The sequence below is a fragment of the Solanum stenotomum genome, chromosome 3 (genome assembly GCF_019186545.1).
Source record: "Solanum stenotomum isolate F172 chromosome 3, ASM1918654v1, whole genome shotgun sequence".
NCBI lineage: Eukaryota > Viridiplantae > Streptophyta > Magnoliopsida > Solanales > Solanaceae > Solanum > Solanum stenotomum.
In genome coordinates, this window is record NC_064284.1 from 15,119,307 (window position 1) to 15,137,737 (window position 18,431).

Here is an 18,431-nt window from a genome sequence, read left to right on the forward strand (position 1 = left end):
TCACTTTCTTGTTGCATAATATCTTGAACAAATTCCACCTCAAACGAATGTTGTGGATCCAATAGTTCAACAAGGGAAGACATAAATTTAAAACAAAATAAATAAATACTAAAATACATAGTTCAAAATACATACACTGGATAGTGTAGGTCAAGATATGGCAGGGACAACCTTTCTACCTCTTTTTTTTTGTTGTTTTTCAACCTTTGCTTTCGATGATGCAGGTACATCCTTTTTCGGTTTTGCCTTCTCTGAACTTTGACTTACCATTGTTAAAGGATCCTGCAACCTTTTAGATCTGTTTTTTGTCCATTTGAGATTATTAGAATCAAAGATTCGATTAGTATTAGGTGTAACTATTTGGGTAATCCCAATGCTAAATGAAGGAGCATCCATATGTATTAGACAAAATGCTGAAACAAGAAAAAACGAAGAAGATGAAAGTATCTACAGATCTGAAATTAGTTGAATTGAGAGAAAAACCTCTTGAAATTCAAATTTTGATTAATGTGGCAACTGATTTGATTATGTGAGTGAAAAGAGGGAGAAATTGAAGAAGTAAATATAGGAGTTAAAAACGTGAGTTAGGAGTGGAATGAAATAATGTATCCGACAGTTGGGTTTTGAGTGAAAAAAAGGGATTTTCGTATTATTTTAAAATGGTATGGAAATATTGAGAATACCGTAACTAATGGTGTATACTTTGGTAATTTTTCCTTTATTTGTGGATGTTTAGAATGCTTATTGGTATCTTTAATAAAAGTTGGATTAAGTTGCACGGATTAGACTATAACGGATTGTTCAGTCTAATATTGATCTAATTTATCTTCACGCAGTCATTTTAATATGTTCAAATTTAATTCAGACAACTCATTTACCACCCTGATCTAAATAGTGTCTATAGTGATTTTCTCTTTGGGCTGAAAGACAATAATTGCTTTCTACTTCACTAAGATTTGTCTCGTCAAACCGACATTTTTTACCAAGTAAAAACAGAATCCAAGAACTCAAAGAAAGGAAAATAACAAAGAAAAAAAGAGGTCAAGTTATATGCATTAATGGTGCAAACAATATTCTATAATTTATACAATCACATCACTCATTACATAATTATAGATAAATTACTTTTATAAACAATACTTAGTAATTGAAAATTTGATAAAAATGATAATTGTTTTGCTATTATATAACATTACTCACTGATTGTGAAAAATATTGTTCTTGGTTTAAGTTAGAATAGGTTATATATAGTTCCACATTAGTTAGTGAATGAACAGATAGTGTGCTTTTATAGATTCTCACGAGATAGCTTTTATAGTTGAGTTATGCTCCAGTGTCATATCTTTATATGCTATGAGAATCAGATTATTCTCTGATGATTTGCTTATATACATTTGGACAATCCTCCCTTTACTGTTTATCTAAGCATGTAATGAAGCATTCAAATTTCAAAATTACAATGAAAATAACCAACCACACACATTAGAGAAACCGACCAGCTAATCTTAATTTAATTTTATTTTTTTTGAATTGTAAATTAAAGAGTACAAACACATATCAAAGATCATGTTAGATACTAATTAATACATAACATTCATATTAGCAGCAATGTCTATTTGATCTACAACAACATAACTACATTATCTTGATGTGGCACATATCCACATAATTAAGACCATTCATAGCCTAATTTGATGCTGCATCCATCCTCAATGACTTTAAATTAATGATCTCCCTGTCCAAAAAAAAAAAAAGCTACATTGAAATGATCAACTCAAACAATTAATCACATTCACTTTAACTAAAGTTAATAAGCTAATAATAATTCCTTCCATTTTCCTCCTTTACTACTTTTTCTTTTGTATCATTCTTTTAAAGTGAAATTTGTCATGGAGTATTTTTATTATTTTAATAGAAACAAGAAAATAAAAAATAAAAAAAGGGAAAAAGTTAGAATTTCACCTTCTTGAGGGTGATGTAATCCACAATTTTGTTTTTGATTTTTCCATCTGGAGATTGAGACTTGTGGTGGATATATGAAGATCCATACTTCTTGATGAGTTTTTCCCTCACAAATTTGTTATAGATAAAAGCAGCTCCTCTGAATTGGGGAAGAACCAACCATGCCACCATTCCCAATTTCACCTCATACCAAATTGGTATCCTACCAATATAATCACCCAAATTAACATGAACAGTCTCGTACACAAAACATTTTTCATTAGTAGGATCCGAATAAGAATCACACCCCAAGAGGTGTAAAACATGATTTTCTCATTTATTTTTCACTGAACCAGTTCATTGAGAAAACGTATAATGGTAACAAATTCTCGTTCAATTAAGACTCTCACCTATTCAATCTAGATATGTATGTGGGCATCGCTACTGAACATTTTTCAATAGGAAATTTCAATGGAAAATAATGAGTGTACGTAGACAACCTACGCTAATGCAAGTTTGCCTCCATTGCTACATATAAAGTTGAATTAAAATCAATTTTTTAGTTAATTACCATTGTAGAATAGGTTGAAGAAGCATCTCCATAAGAGTAAGAAAAGAGTATAGAATCCAATAAGCAAGCCATTGTTCATCATCCAACTTTGATGTGCTCTCTATTGCTACTACTGATGCATATCTACACAATAAACCAAAAAAATAATAGTTAAACTTTTGATACTTACATATAAAACAAATATTTTATATAAAGAGATGAATTACTTACAGAGGATAGAGTAACATCACCACTGGCCTGCATATTTATTTAAAAAGAAAATCAGAATAATTATAAGGGTAAACTAAAAAGACTAATTCAGCCATGGTTAAGAAATGAAAGAAGTTAATTACTAGTAATTAGTACCCGGCTAAAGCATGTAGATGAGTAAGCAATGCCCACAATTTGCTCATGATTTATGGTCTTTAATCTAGCCAATTGTAATTTGGATTTCAATAATTGACGAAGACAACATATTTATAGTGTCAAAAATGGCATTTGATTCTGGTCTTTGACGTGACGTTCTAGGTTCTCCACCGACCAACTCCATTTACAACTTTACGTACCGACACGATCTAAGATTTCCTAAACCAAATCTAACTTAATAAACTCACACTCATGATACTGGTCCAATAAGTAATTAGCTAATTAATTAGAGGGAAAATGAGAAAATTTCGTGAATAGTCACTACAAACAACTTACTCATATCTATAGTTTGCTCGTAGCTATATGTTACATGGAGGAGATCGAGAGCCGAGCGAAAGAGGGGAAGGAATAAATTGTATTTATATATCTATCGAATTATTATATATGTATAATTGTATATATATAATAGATATACATATGTATTTGTATATCTGACGAGCGAGATTGGAAGAGAGAGAAGAGCCAGAGGCAAATTATATTTGTATATATGTCATATAATTGTATATGTATATGTATAATTTGTACTTGTATATATATGAAAGTGGAGAGAGGCAAGATAAAGGAAGAGTGGAGAGAGGCGATATAGCTAAAAAGAGACTGCAAGTGGCAATTAATTCACACTATTACCACGAGGTGCAAGTTTCTCAAACGTCTCTATGGGATTTACTACATTAATTTGTTGTGTAATGGCATATATAGTCCCTCCGTTTTAATCCGTTGATAATCTAAATTTGATGTAATAAATTAAAAATAAAATTAAAACAAAAGAATGGCATAACCAATAATTAAACCTCCTTACCTTTTTAGATGTCATTCTTATGATAAATAGTTGATCCATAATACTTGTCACTTTATAAAATTAGTGCATAAATTACAATATTTTTTCTTTTTTACCCTTGTGAATTATTAACCTTGAAAATATATATTTGACCAAAAAAAACTAACTAAATAATTAATGTTCATTGGTCAAATTAATTGATCAAAATAAATTAATTCATATTCATTGATTGAAAAATTGACTTAAAAAAAATTAAATACAGATAAAACAATAAACTTACTCAATTTCTTATTGTACCTGAAATAAAAAATAGTGGCATATAAATAGAAACGGAAGAAGTATCAGCTTCCTTGATGCTGGTGTTTAATTATTTATATATGAATATAATAGATGGCATTTCCCAAGAAGAGAAGTCACGTGATCATGTTATCGATGAAGTGGGCGGTGAGAGGTTCCATTCCATACAATGCATGCAGGAAACAGCATCTCTCTCTAACCAACTTTTAATTTGTTCTGACCATCATCAATACAATTCTAGGTATGCACTTCTTTCCTTAGTAAAATTTATTAAGAGTTTATCTACTAAACTGATTTTAATAATGATATTTTGAAATTTTAAATTTAATTTTTTTGATTTTTTGGTTATTAAATATTTATATATATAACTAAAAAAATTATTTTTTAAAATTGAACAAGTAAAATGAATCATTTATCTTTGATATGGGGGCAAGGGAATATGAAATTGAAGAGTCTAAAAAATTAATCAAATTGTGGATGATAAAAAATAGGTGTCAACATACAATGGTCCCATCTTTTGGTTAGGATTGATGAAAGAGAGTTTGAACAAAGAAAATTGACAGATTCAATTTTATCGAACCACTAATTTATTACTTGAAAAAAGTAATAGATATATAAAATTTAAGAAGTTTTTTGGTTAAATTTGATACCGAATTCTTTACATATCTCATGTTATGTGAGTCACTTATATACAATTCAAGATTTAAAACATGATTTTAAAGATTTAAAACCTATTATTCCATCTTTGGATTATGGAGAGACAAAGAGCTTGAGAGTTATACTTTAAATACAGTTAAATTTTGAACATTAAACTCAATCTACATATCTCAAAATTTGTGAAATCAAATTACTTATAATTTGACTTAATCGATTAAAAAAATATTTTTTTATGCTAAAACGGTCTTTAGCTTAAAATGAATGACAAATAAATTGAACATCAAAAAAAAAACTTATAACCTCTTAATTATAAATAATGTGCACTTCACATTGATCATAAGATACAAGTTACATGAACATAATCTCCACAGCTTAAGGTGCATGGGAGAGCCATTTTAAATAATTTGGTTATCCAATCATTATGTAATGGGCCGGAATGATTACTTGTTTTTTTAAAATTATTTTATCTATTATTTATTCAGTTTTATTTGTTTTTCAAAAGTCATTCAATTTTATCTAGTAAAAACTTCCATAGTCATTCAACTTTACTTATTCCATTTTCATGATCATTTTAGTAGAAAAATACAATTTAAAAATAAAAGTTATTTAAAAATTTAAAATTAATGAATAGTTAGATTTATTTAGAATCCAAACAGCTAAATTTGATTCAATTCTTGACTTTTAAAATGATTGACTATCTAAACGACATTCTTAATAACATTCAATTAAAAGGTGATTACTTAATTTGATATTTTTCCAAAGTTAGAAATCATATATGAGCTCAATATAGAGTAAAATAAGTAGACAAATGAGTCTAGATCTAATATTTTAATTTTAAAAAATTATATATCAAAATCGATCACAAAAAACTAGTAATCCTCTATATGCTTAGTCCAAATTTCTTAACTAACATGAGATGATATAACAACAAAGAAAAACATGGGTGTTTGAAGAAAAGCAAAGGAGTATTTTGAGACAACTTGTCCCCTTCAACCATTTTTTAGTAATGTAAATATGTAATATTACTTCGTTTTTTCTTTTTTGGGGAGAATTAAAGGGAATATATATTAAACAACCTATTTATTACATGTAATATTACTTCTTAAATGTAATTAACCTAGACTTCAAAAAGGTTTATTTAAGACGCCCATTTCAACTTTATGTTTGGAACATATATAGGACCAGCTAAATATATATGATAGCATTAATTTGACATCTTTAATTATATTATAGCATCATGCAAATATATCGTTTATTAGGCAGGTTTCATGCTTTAGCTATGTGAAACGAATAAATTCCCTACTTTGTATATATGATGAATATTGTAATATTGCTAATGTTTAATATCGAACATTTTCTCTTCGCATGTCTTCAGTATGAAATAAAATATTTCTTAGGAAAAAAAAAAGTTTCCCTGGTTAGGAAAATATTCTTAGAAAAAATGGAAAATAAGTTGTTTCTTACTTATTTGGGATGTGGTTGAATATGAGGTGTACGTGTTGTAGGTAGGAAAAGACACATGGTTAGAATGTGTTTNTACTAAACTGATTTTAATAATGATATTTTGAAATTTTAAATTTAATTTTTTTGATTTTTTGGTTATTAAATATTTATATATATAACTAAAAAAATTATTTTTTAAAATTGAACAAGTAAAATGAATCATTTATCTTTGATATGGGGGCAAGGGAATATGAAATTGAAGAGTCTAAAAAATTAATCAAATTGTGGATGATAAAAAATAGGTGTCAACATACAATGGTCCCATCTTTTGGTTAGGATTGATGAAAGAGAGTTTGAACAAAGAAAATTGACAGATTCAATTTTATCGAACCACTAATTTATTACTTGAAAAAAGTAATAGATATATAAAATTTAAGAAGTTTTTTGGTTAAATTTGATACCGAATTCTTTACATATCTCATGTTATGTGAGTCACTTATATACAATTCAAGATTTAAAACATGATTTTAAAGATTTAAAACCTATTATTCCATCTTTGGATTATGGAGAGACAAAGAGTTTGAGAGTTATAAGACGAGTAAAGGTTTCTTTAAATACAATTAAATTTTGAACATTAAACTCAACCTACATATCTCAAAATTTGTGAAATCAAATTACTTGTAGTTTGACTTAATCAATTAAAAAAATATTTTTTTATGCTAAAACGATCTTTAGCTTAAAATGAATGACAAATAAATTGAACATGAAAAAAAAACTTACAACCTCTTAATTATAAATAGTGTGCACTTCACATTGATCATAAGATACAAGTTACATGAACATAATCTCCACAGCTCAAGGTGCATGGGAGAGCCATTTTAAATATTTTGGTTATCCAATCATTATGTAATGGGCCGGAATGATTACTTGTTTTTTTAAAATTATTTTATCTATTATTTATTCAATTTTATTTGTTTTTCAAAAGTCATTCAATTTTATCTAGTAAATAACTTTCATAATCATTCAACTTTACTTATTTCATTTTCATGATCATTTTAGTAGAAAAATACAATTTAAAAAAAAAGTTATTTAAAATTTTAAAATTAATGAATAGTTAGATTTATGTAGAATCCAAACAGCTAAATCCGATTCAATTCTTGACTTTTAAAATGATTGACTATCTAACCGACATTCTTAATAACATTCAATTAAAAGGTGATTACTTAATTTGATATTTTTCCAAAGTTAGAAATCATATATGAGCTCAATATCGAGTAAAATAAGTAGACAAATGAGTCTAGATCTAATATTTTAATTTTAAAAAATTATATATCAAAATCGATCACAAAAAACTAGTAATCCTCTATATGCCTAGTCCAAATTTCTTAACTAACATGAGATGATATAACAACAAAGAAAAACATGCATGGGTGTTTGAAGAAAAGCAAAGGAGTATTTTGAGACAACTTGTTCCCTTCAACCATTTTTTAGTAATGTAAATATGTAATATTACTTCGTTTTTTCTTTTTTGGGGAGAATTAAAGGGAATATATATTAAACAACCTATTTATTACATGTAATATTACTTCTTAAATGTAATTAACCTAGACTTCAAAAAGGTTTATTTAAGACGCCCATTTCAACTTTATGTTTGGAACATATATAGGACCAGCTAAATATATATGATATTAATTTGACATCTTTAATTATATTATAGCATCATGCAAATATATCGTTTATTAGGCAGGTTTCATGCTTTAGCTATGTGAAACGAATAAATTCCCTACTTTGTATATATGATGAATATTGTAATATTGCTAATGTTTAATATCGAACATTTTCTCTTCGCATGTCTTCAGTATGAAATAAAATATTTCTTAGGAAAAAAAAAAGTTTCCCTGGTTAGGAAAATATTCTTAGAAAAAATGGAAAATAAGTTGTTTCTTACTTATTTGGGATGTGGTTGAATATGAGGTGTACGTGTTGTAGGTAGGAAAAGACACATGGTTAGAATGTGTTTGGTATGAAGGAAATTGTTTTCATGAAAAATGTTTTTCTAAAAAATGTCTTCTTGGAAAACAAGTGGATTTCTAACTTATTTTCTCATGTTTAATGTGAGATGTTTTGTGCATCAAGTTATCCTTTTTTGTAATAGTAGTGTGAAAATGAAGATGCTATTTTTTGAGATATTTTTAGAGACTATGAAGAAATGATCCTAAAATATTCAGGCAAGATGAAATTTATGTCAAAATTCATAATAGAATTACGGAAAAATGTTGAGAAAGACTAGATATATCTCGTAAGTTTTTAAATTAAATTTCCTATAGAAAAGGTACGTTTGATATATTAAGCTTAAGTTATGTGAGGAGAGAAAAACTCGAACTAAGTTGTATCTATTATGGACAATTCTATCTTACACTCTTGCAAGATATTGTTTTCACCGCTTGGCCAACGCCGTGAACTCCTGCTAAAATAGTGAGCATTTTTACAAAGGAGAATATATTTGTTTGATTTGATTATCAATAATTCATTTAATTAATAAGTCCAAGTAGGCACATACACGATCAAAATATATATATATATATATATATATCCTGCTTGAAAGGTGCCTATTGCCTACCTAAGAAGTTGTGTTACTTATTAATACGTAGTGTGGATTAGTCACTCATTAGTCATAACATGTGAGAAAAAGGTAGAGAAACAAATTAAAAATGGAGAAAAAATACTTATTTAATAAGATTAGAGGAAGGGAGATAGATGTTTCGTGCTCACTAAAATAAGTTTAAATTATGATATACTAATCAAGTGACCGTGCAAAGCATATAACCATATAGGTACGTAATCAAAGCATATATAGAATTATATAAGTAGAATTTTTTAATATTAAGATAGAAAACTAATACTTCTTTTTGTTTCAATTAATGTGATATCTTTTTTTTAGTCCGTCCTGAAATAAATATTCCCTATTTAATGGCACAATCCTCATTTTTCATCCTTATTGAGTTTGAGTTAATACTTTTTTGTGAAGAAAAGTAAACTAAGAGTAAGCACTAAAATAACTTTAATAAGTACAAACGCATAACAAAGTCTTTTCTTATGTCTGGTCAAATCGTTCACGTAAATTAAAACAGAAGGAGAAGTAAATAAGTTTTAAGTGAGATATAATAAAGTTTCTTCTTCTCATTACTTTTCACTTTAAAATATAGAGGAACGTAGCTGTTAGAACTTAGAAGGGAAACCGAGTTCTAGTTTAAGTATGATATTGATAAATGGCATTGAGTTGATAGCCCTTCGTTTAATCAAACGGGTGTTATCAAAACACCCCCTGCCTGTTATAATTTCAGGATTATAATTGGCATATGTTAGTTAAAGAGGCAAAAATCAAACTCAATCTGCTAATCTGTTTGAATTTGAGCGGGATAATAGTTTGTTCATTTATAAGCTCAATTCATTGAGAAAGACGAACTAATGCAATATATAAATTTTGTATAAACGGTGAATATAAATGTATATACATTTCTAATATATGGTTATATATCATACATTCACAGTTATACATTATTATACAATATCGATATATTATACTATATAAATTCAGCCATTTTATTGAATTTTTTTAATCATATGATATATTGCGCTAGTCTTTTTAGCAGGACTTTAACCCTAGAAAATAGGACTTCAAAAATTATTTGTGATTGTAAAATTAGCTAAATGTAGAACTTCTCGTAATTTTTAGTAACATGCATATGAAGATTTATTTGTGGATGTTTAGAATGCTTATTGGTATCTTTAATAAATGTTGAATTAAGTAATTGCTTTTTGCTTCACTAAGATTTGTCTCGTCAAACCGACATCTTTTTACCAAATAAAAACAGAATCCAAGAACACAAAGAAAGGAAAATAACACAGAAAAAAAGAGGTCAAGTTATATGCATTAATGAGGCAAACAATATTCTATAATTTATGCAATCACATCACTCATTACATAATTATAGATAAATTATTTTTATAAACATTACTTAGTAATTGAAAATTTGATAAAAATGATATTTGATTTGCTATTATATAACATTACTCATTGATTGTGAAAAATACTATTCTTGGTTTAAGTTAGAATAGGTTATATATAGTTCCACTAGATTCTCGCGAGATAGCTTTTGTAGTTGAGTTATGTTCCAGTGTCATATCTTTATATGCTATCAGAGTCAGATTATTCTCCGTTTGACATCCCAGTCCACTTAGAATGAGTTACAATCTCACATTAATTGAGGAATAGATTGATGATTTGCTTATATAGATTTGGGCAATCCTCCCTTTTACTGTTTATCCTTTAAGCATGTAATGCATTCAAATTTCAAAATTACAATGAAAATAACTAACCATACACATTAGAGAAACCGACCAGCTAATTTTATTTTTTTATTTCTATTTTTGAACTGTAAATTAAAGAGTACAAGCACATATCAAAGCTAATGTTAGATACTAATTGATACATAACATTCATATTAACAAGCAATGTCTATTTGATCTACAACAACATAACTACATTATCTTGATGTGGCACATATCCACATAATTAAGACCATTCATAGCCTAATTTGATGCTGCATCCATCCTCAATGACTTTAAATTAATGATCTCCCTGTCCAAAAAAAAAAAAAATACATTGAAATGATCAAAGCCAAACAATTAATCACATGCACTTTAACTAAAGTTAATAAGCTAGTAATAATTCCTTCCATTTTCCTCCTTTACTACTTTTTCTTTTCTTTTGCTCATTCTTTTAAAGTGAAATTTGTCATAGAGTATTTATCTTAATAGAAACAAGAAAATAAAAAATAAAAAAGGGAAAAAGTTAGAATTTCACCTTCTTGAGGATATATGAAGATCCATATTTCTTGATGAGTTTTTCCCTCACAAATTTGTTATAGATAAAAGCAGCTCCTCTGAATTGGGGAAGAACCAACCATGCCACCATTCCCAATTTCACCTCATACCAAATTGGTATCCTACCAATACATGCACCCAAATTAACATTCACAATTACATGGAGAGTCTCATACACAAAACACTTTTCATTATCAGGGTCCGAATAAGAATCACACCCCAAGAGGTGTAAAACATGATTTTCTCACCTATTTTTCACTAAACATTTTTCAATAGAAAATTTCAATGGAAAAATAGAGTAATATTTTAATAATGAATGTACGTAGACAACCTATGCTAATGCAAGTTTGCCTCCATTGCTACATATAAAGTTGAATTAAAATCAATTTTTTAGTTAATTACCATTGTAGAATAGGTTGAAGAAGCATCTCCATAAGAGTAAGAAAAGAGTATAGAATCCAATAAGCAAGCCATTGTTCATCATCCAACTTTGATGTGCTCTCTATTGCTACTACTGATGCATATCTACAAAAAAACTTTTCATACACGATAATTATATATATAACAAATGTTTTATTTAATAAACAGATGAATTACTTACAAAGGATAGAGTAACATCACCACTGGCCTGCATGCATATTTATTCAAATACAAAATCAGTATTATTATATGGTTAAACTAAAAAGATTAATGAAAGAGGTTAGTGAATTAGTACCCGGCAAGAGCATGGAGGTGAGTAAGCAAAGCCCACAATTTGCTCATAATTATTCTAGCCAACTGAAATAAAAGAACAAAAGATTGGAATTCAATAAGTAATTAGCTTAGCTTGGAGGGAAAATGTACGGTTAAAAAAGATAACTTACTAGAGGCGGAGTCAGAATTTGATGTTTGTGAGTTCTAAAGCATATCATTATAATTAGCCTATAAGCATATCATTATAATTGCACTCGACAAGTTGTTAAGTTTTGAAAACAGAAATGATGCATCATTTGGTACACATTCAAATACTTCATTTATTAATATGAAGATTTGAGTTATTTATTTCAAAGTTCTAAAATATTATTTGGTAAAAGGTAGATAAGTGTTATGTTTTAATTAGTATAAATTTTGAACATTCTTTTCTATAATCTCAATATTATTTTAAGTAAAATTAAAATTATTAAATTCACCATTAATATTTTTGGAACTTAAAGGGAAGGTTTTACTTGCTTCACTCTTGAGCCACTCTTGCCTTGAAAGTTGAAGTTCCCAGAAGCAAACAATAACTTAATTAATATAATCAATTATTAATACGAAGCAGTCCTAAAATCAAAGATTAAAAATAAGATCTTTGAATAAATTGTTATACAATGTAAAGACAAATAATAAAAAAAGAGAAAAGGGAGAGTCGAGGAGGAATTGAGAAGAGTAAATAGTACTTACCGGGGCAGAGGTCTGCACTTTGACAACAAGCAGTAGCAATGAAGTTGGTAGTAAAAATTAGAATCCTAACTTTTTAAAAATTAAATTTTGGGTTTAACGTTTTATTGAATGCTTCAAAAGAAATCAATAGTTTAGAGTATGACACTATATTTTTGTTACTTACAATTATCTATTTTGAAACTAATAGTAAGAAGTTGTTTTGGAGTATGACACTATTTTTTTATTATTTTCAAGTATCAATTTTCTGCTTTTATTGTTTGAAAAAGAATTTAGGAAAATCTATATAGAAAAAATTGAATTAAATGAAGGTAAAAGATAGGCATAAAGCACATTATTAATCCAAAATAAAAAAAAATCAGAAAAATTGAATTAAAATAAAAAATTGAATAATTTCCCGTGGGGCTTGAACCCTCATCCAAAGAAATCAGCGTTGCTCGCACGCTTACCACTGTGCCACCCACTTTAGTTTGATGTGGGTTCGCACACAATATTTACATATATTTGTACATGATTTTATATTATGTATATAGGTCTACGTAAAAGACAGTGGATCGTCCGAAACCTCATTTACACTGTAGCTCCGTCCCTGTAACTTACCCGTGTTTAATTAACACAAAAATAGTTACTATTTCGAAGAATTCGTAAGCGTAACTGTAGCATGTATACCGCGAAGAAATACTACATCAATTTGTTGTGTAATGTATATAGGGAAAAGGATCAAAAATGCCCTCTACCTATTAGAAATGGTTCAAAAATACCCTCCTTCCACCTTTTGGTTTAAAAATGTCCTTAACGTTATTTTTAGGTTCAAAAATGTCATTTAGTTAACAGAAATATGACATGGAATTTAACTTAACAAATGGTCAATTTTCATTGGTCCACCTAATTTTTTTTATCAAATAAAAAAAAACCCACCCACCCATCCCAACACCCAAACCCGTTTCTAGTAAGTCTAACCCAACTGTTATCTCTCTTCATTCTTTCTTCTCCTCCCCCTTCTCCCATCTGCCAATTTAACTTGATTTAATTTTGTTTCCTTCATTTAAATTCAATGTTTAAAAATTTATTTGCTTCTCATAATCAAGGCTAATCACGTAATCGCTATTGAAGATTGATTGCAAATCATTTCATGATGTGGACGCGGATATGTAAATTCCCACCTTGCGGCATCAGTAACCAACAATTTAAAATTTCAACAATATAATACGAGACTTGTTAATACAGTTCTAAACTTATTTTGGTCGAGAAATGGATAAGAAATCTACTGTGTAATTTTGGTGGATTTGAATCTACATTTAGTTGTTATTTTTTGATTTCAAACTTTCATTTTAATTTTTGTTTATTGGGTTGAAAGTTGTTTTTTAGCTTAAAATTCACATTTTATTTATCATACTTGTTGCAATTTAGCTGTTAAAATGCATATTTTAAATGTTGTTTTGTTAAATAGTGCAATGTATCTGTTTTTTGGCCAGTTAAGTGCTGCAATTTACTGTTGTTTTTTAAATTGAATGTTGTTTTTTAAAGAAAGAAAACAGAGGAAGAAGAAAGAGCAGAGAAAGGCTTAAAATTGATGGTGAAAATGGGTTTGGGTATTGGGATGGGTGGGTTTTTTTTATTTGATAAAAAATTAGGTGGATCAATGAAAATTGGCCATTTATTTAGTTAAATTCCATGTCATATTTCTGTTAATTAAAGGGCATTTTTTAACCTAAAAAAAGATTAAAGGTATTTTTAAATCAATAATTAAAGAGAGCATTTTTTAACCATTTCTAATAGATTAAGGATATTTTTTTACCTTTTTCCATGTATATATAGTCCCACCGTTTTAATTTATTGGTGATCTGACTTTTATTTAACATGTAGTATAAACAAATTAAAAATAAAAATAAAACAAAAGAATGGGCATAACCAATTAAGCATATCAGCTTCTTCAATGCTGCTGTTTAATTACTATTTATTTATATATAAATAATATGATGATGGCATTTCCCGGGAAGAGAAGTCACGTGATCATGTTATCGAGGAAGTGGTCGGTGAGAGGTTCCATTCCATACAATGCATGAAACAGCATCTCTCTAACCAACTTTCAAATTCTATGTATGCACTTCTTTCATTTTATATTATTTCATTTATGTTGATTATAAATTAGAAATTTTATAGAGAAAATAGCCAAAAGTCTCTCTAAACTATTATCCAATTTTCAACTACACACTTATTCGTTACGAAAGTCCTATTATCCCTTTCAACAATTTTAAAGTGGTCCCTAAATGTTAAGGCGGCAAAAAAAGTGTAGTTCACTCACTTTGAGAGAGTGAGAGGTAAAAACAATAATTAAAACTTTAATTTTAAAATTATATTTTTATTTTATATTGATTTTCTGTTTTCTTTGTGTTTTTGTTTTATTTTGTTTTTAAAATTTTTAAGTTTCCTTTTGAGTTTTTGTTTTATTTTTTCTTTTTACCTTTTTTCTCTTTTTGTTTTCTCTTCGCTGGAGCAACACCGGCGGTAACTCAGCTCCACCACCAAGTCGCCGCCCTCGTCAGCTTTCCACCATTAAGTTCCCAGTGCTCAGAAGAATGAAAAAATCATTGTTTTTGGTCTGTTTGTAGCGGTGGTAAGGGTACTATAGTATTCCCTCTCCCCTTGGCCCTTGATGTTCTTCTTTTGTCATGTTCTTGTGGTGTATAATGCTAATACACCATTTATTAGAAATGCATGTGCCATGTGAATGTGATTTAAGGGAAGGACATATTTTCCAGGTTCTGAAATCTTATCATCAGAAAGGGTTCTGAAACAATGGTTTCTAACTTAAGCTGCTCGGACTCTTCAAAAATAAATATTGTTGCACCCGTTTGACATTTTTGAAGAGTCCAGCAACATAGCTTCTGACTATTAATCCTACTTAGTGTCTATATATTCAAATAAGAAAATGTAAGGAAATTCACCCTTTACTCCTTTAGTCTTAATGCATCTCTGATTGTTTTACATCCTCGTGGGATTATGGAAGAGATATATCAATTTAAAGTTGGTAAATATAACAACTCAAAGTAAGAGAAAGATCAATGAAAATTACAATTTGGTCAAGGCAGAGGCGTATCTAGGATTTTGAGATGATGGGTGCACTATTATAAAAAAAAGTTGATCTATGATATAAATTTGATCGATTCAACATTTAGGTTCTTACTACTAAAAATCGTTAAAATTTTAAAATTATAGGTCTAAAATTAATATATATATTACCACTTATAGGTCAAAAGTGCTATCAATTACCACTTAGAGAAGTGTTATCTAATTTTAGAAAGAAAAATAAAATAAAATAAATATAAAATTCAAATTTCTAACCTCTCGGAGAGAGGTGCATCCAGTCATAATCGCGTTATGTGATACTCCGAGTGTGGGTTCACACATCTATATTTCAATATTTTTTAAAAATATAACACTACTATATATAATCTCGGGAGGGGACCATGGGTTCACGTGAACCCGGTGACCCCCTTAGATACGCCTCTGGGTCAAGGGAAATAATTATCTAATATACTTGGCACTAATTAAAGGAAAAGTACTAATCTTTGATATTAGGTAGAAAGTGAAAGTTTTCGGCATAAGTTAGAGGTATTAGATTTAGTAACTTATATTTCACTATGTAGAAATCATTGTAACTACGTTGATTTCAGTTACAATATCATCATTCATGTGGATGCATGTTCTTAATGTTTGATTCGCAAGAATGATTTGATAATGTGATTCAACGCTCCTCCGCCTACTTAAATCATACTAATCCAGAAGCAAGCAGTAAAAGATGTAAAATAACAAACAGACAAGTAATATAACATTACTGAAAAGCTCCAAATGCTAGTAATAATTTATCCATATGCAGAATTTAAAGAATAATAGCTAGCCTTAAGTTGCCTCTACATAGGACACAATAACTTAAAGAAAATTAGGCTAGTAGACAAAAAGGAAACAATTTACCTTTTGGAGAGAAGCCAACTGAGAGGATGACGAGTTGAAAAGCTTTCCACCACCACCAACGGTGAACCAACTACTCAAAAATAACAGAAGAAAAATGATCCTTTTTTTTCGACCGTCAATCCCCTCTCAACAGTAAAAAAAACTAGGGCAGATTTGTGGGGGGATGAAATTGAATTCGAAATTCAAATTCTCGCTCGGATTTCTTGTACGAATTTGAATGGAGAGAAGTGTGCAAGGAGATTGTAACACCTGGAGTCTTCTCCAACGTTCAATCGGCTCGCTCGGATTCGCTGATTTCAGTCAGAGTATTGTTTTGATAGAAGATTGGGCTGGAAATCATAAAAAGGCCCCAACGGTTGGTCTCTCTAATGGGTTGAAAACAAGGTTTGTCAATAGATTGCAACTATAGCCAATGAAGTTCAAATGTAGCCAATTTAAATTAATTGGTGAATTCTGCTAAATTTTAAATAAGACGAATTAACATAAATTAATTAATGAGCTTCTTAATTTTAACGAAATAAAATAATTAATTTAAAATTATAACCATAATTTGAACTAAACTAAATTAACAAAATATTTAACTAAAACATACTAAAATCTTTTGTGATAATTTTCAGATATTCATAAGATGAATTAATTATATACCTAATTATATAAAGCATACTTATTATTCAAAAATTAATTAAAAATATTTTGAATTTTTATAAAATTAATTATTCCAAATCGTTTGAAATTAAAGAAACTCGAAAATTAATTCCTATTCTGGAGGATCAAAATTGGATGTCAATATATACAATAAAACTTTCTTATTTTTTTGCAATTGGACAAGTAAACTGAATCATTTATCTTTGATATATGAGCAAGAGATATGAAATTGAACAGCTTAAAAAAATAATTAAATTATGGAGAATCAAAAATGGATCTCAAACATATATACAATTGTCCCTTCCTTTGGCTAAGGTCGATTAACAAGCTTTAATTTGGAAATTTTTTTTTTACTAATTCAATTTTATCGAATCACTAATTCATCACTTGAAAAAGGTAATTGGTATACAAAATTTAAGGAATTTTTGGTCAAATTCGATATTAAATTTTCTACATAGCTCGAATTAGGTAAAAGTTCAAATCACTTGTATACAGTTCAAGATCTTGATTTAAAGCATGATTTCAAAATTTTAAAAACCTATTATTCCAACTTTAGAGTATAGAGATACCGAGAGCTTGAGAGTAAGACAAGTGGACGTAGAATGGAAAAAAATCATCCTTCTTTGATTCCTCAAAAATGACATAGAAACAGAAATTAAATTAGAAAATATTTGACCAAGTAAATAGGGACGGAAGGAGTATCCTCAACAGTCCCAAATGTCAACATTAAATGAAAATCAAACCGTAAAAGCTCAATAATCTTAATAAGTACAAATCAAATTAATATAATCGCAAGTAGCCACTAACAATAACCTACTTAGGCTTCATAGCTACAGCATGTTAATTTCGATTCATAACTATATGTTAAAGGGAGGAGAGAGGCGAGCAAGGGAGGGTAGAGAGTGGAGAGAGGTGAATTGTATTTATACATTTGTTGACTTGCATATGTATAATTGTATATATGTAATTGATATTCATATGTATTTGTATATTTGGCGAGCAAGATTGGAGAGGGAGAAGAGAGGCGAGGAAGGGAGGTCAGAGAGTGGAGAGATTAAAGGCGAATTGTATTTGTATATATGTTATATAATTATATATGTATATATATAATTTGTACTTATATATGTATAAGAGTGGAGAGAGGTGAGATAAAGGAAAAAAGGAGAGAGGCAAACGTAATTATAGCTAAAAAGAGATTACTAGTGGCACTTAATTCAAACTATTACCAGGAGGTGCAAGTTTCTTAAACGTCTTTATGGGATTTACTAAAGAAATACTAAATTAATTTGTTGTGTAATGGCATATATAGTCCCTCCGTTTTAATCTATTGGTAATCTGAATTTGATTTAACACGTAGTTTAAATAAAATTAAAACAAAAGAATGACATAACTAATAATCAAACATACTCTCTT

The 18,431-nt window shown here is 28.7% G+C and overlaps 2 protein-coding genes across 3 annotated transcripts; both read right to left on the reverse strand.

Moving 5' to 3' along the window:
• Nucleotides 1-1,602: 1,602 nt before the first annotated feature.
• LOC125858477 (HVA22-like protein e) lies at nt 1,603-16,562 on the reverse strand. Of its 2 annotated transcripts, none has more exons than XM_049538267.1 (6): nt 16,374-16,562; nt 11,695-11,756; nt 11,581-11,607; nt 11,382-11,504; nt 10,960-11,101; nt 1,603-1,735 (listed from the first exon to the last, which is right to left on the reverse strand). In XM_049538267.1, exons 2-6 carry the CDS (start codon nt 11,739-11,741, stop codon nt 1,724-1,726), a joined length of 351 nt encoding a protein of 116 aa, XP_049394224.1. In that variant the 5' UTR covers nt 11,742-11,756; nt 16,374-16,562; the 3' UTR covers nt 1,603-1,723. The 2 variants fall into 2 exon arrangements, with proteins under 2 accessions (XP_049394224.1, XP_049394225.1); XM_049538268.1 differs by lacking the exon at nt 1,603-1,735 and adding an exon at nt 10,484-10,734.
• LOC125858476 (HVA22-like protein e) lies at nt 1,604-2,938 on the reverse strand. Its single transcript, XM_049538266.1, has 5 exons — nt 2,858-2,938; nt 2,723-2,749; nt 2,513-2,635; nt 1,963-2,164; nt 1,604-1,735 (listed from the first exon to the last, which is right to left on the reverse strand). Exons 1-5 carry the CDS (start codon nt 2,902-2,904, stop codon nt 1,724-1,726), a joined length of 411 nt encoding a protein of 136 aa, XP_049394223.1. The 5' UTR covers nt 2,905-2,938; the 3' UTR covers nt 1,604-1,723.
• Nucleotides 16,563-18,431: the final 1,869 nt, after the last annotated feature.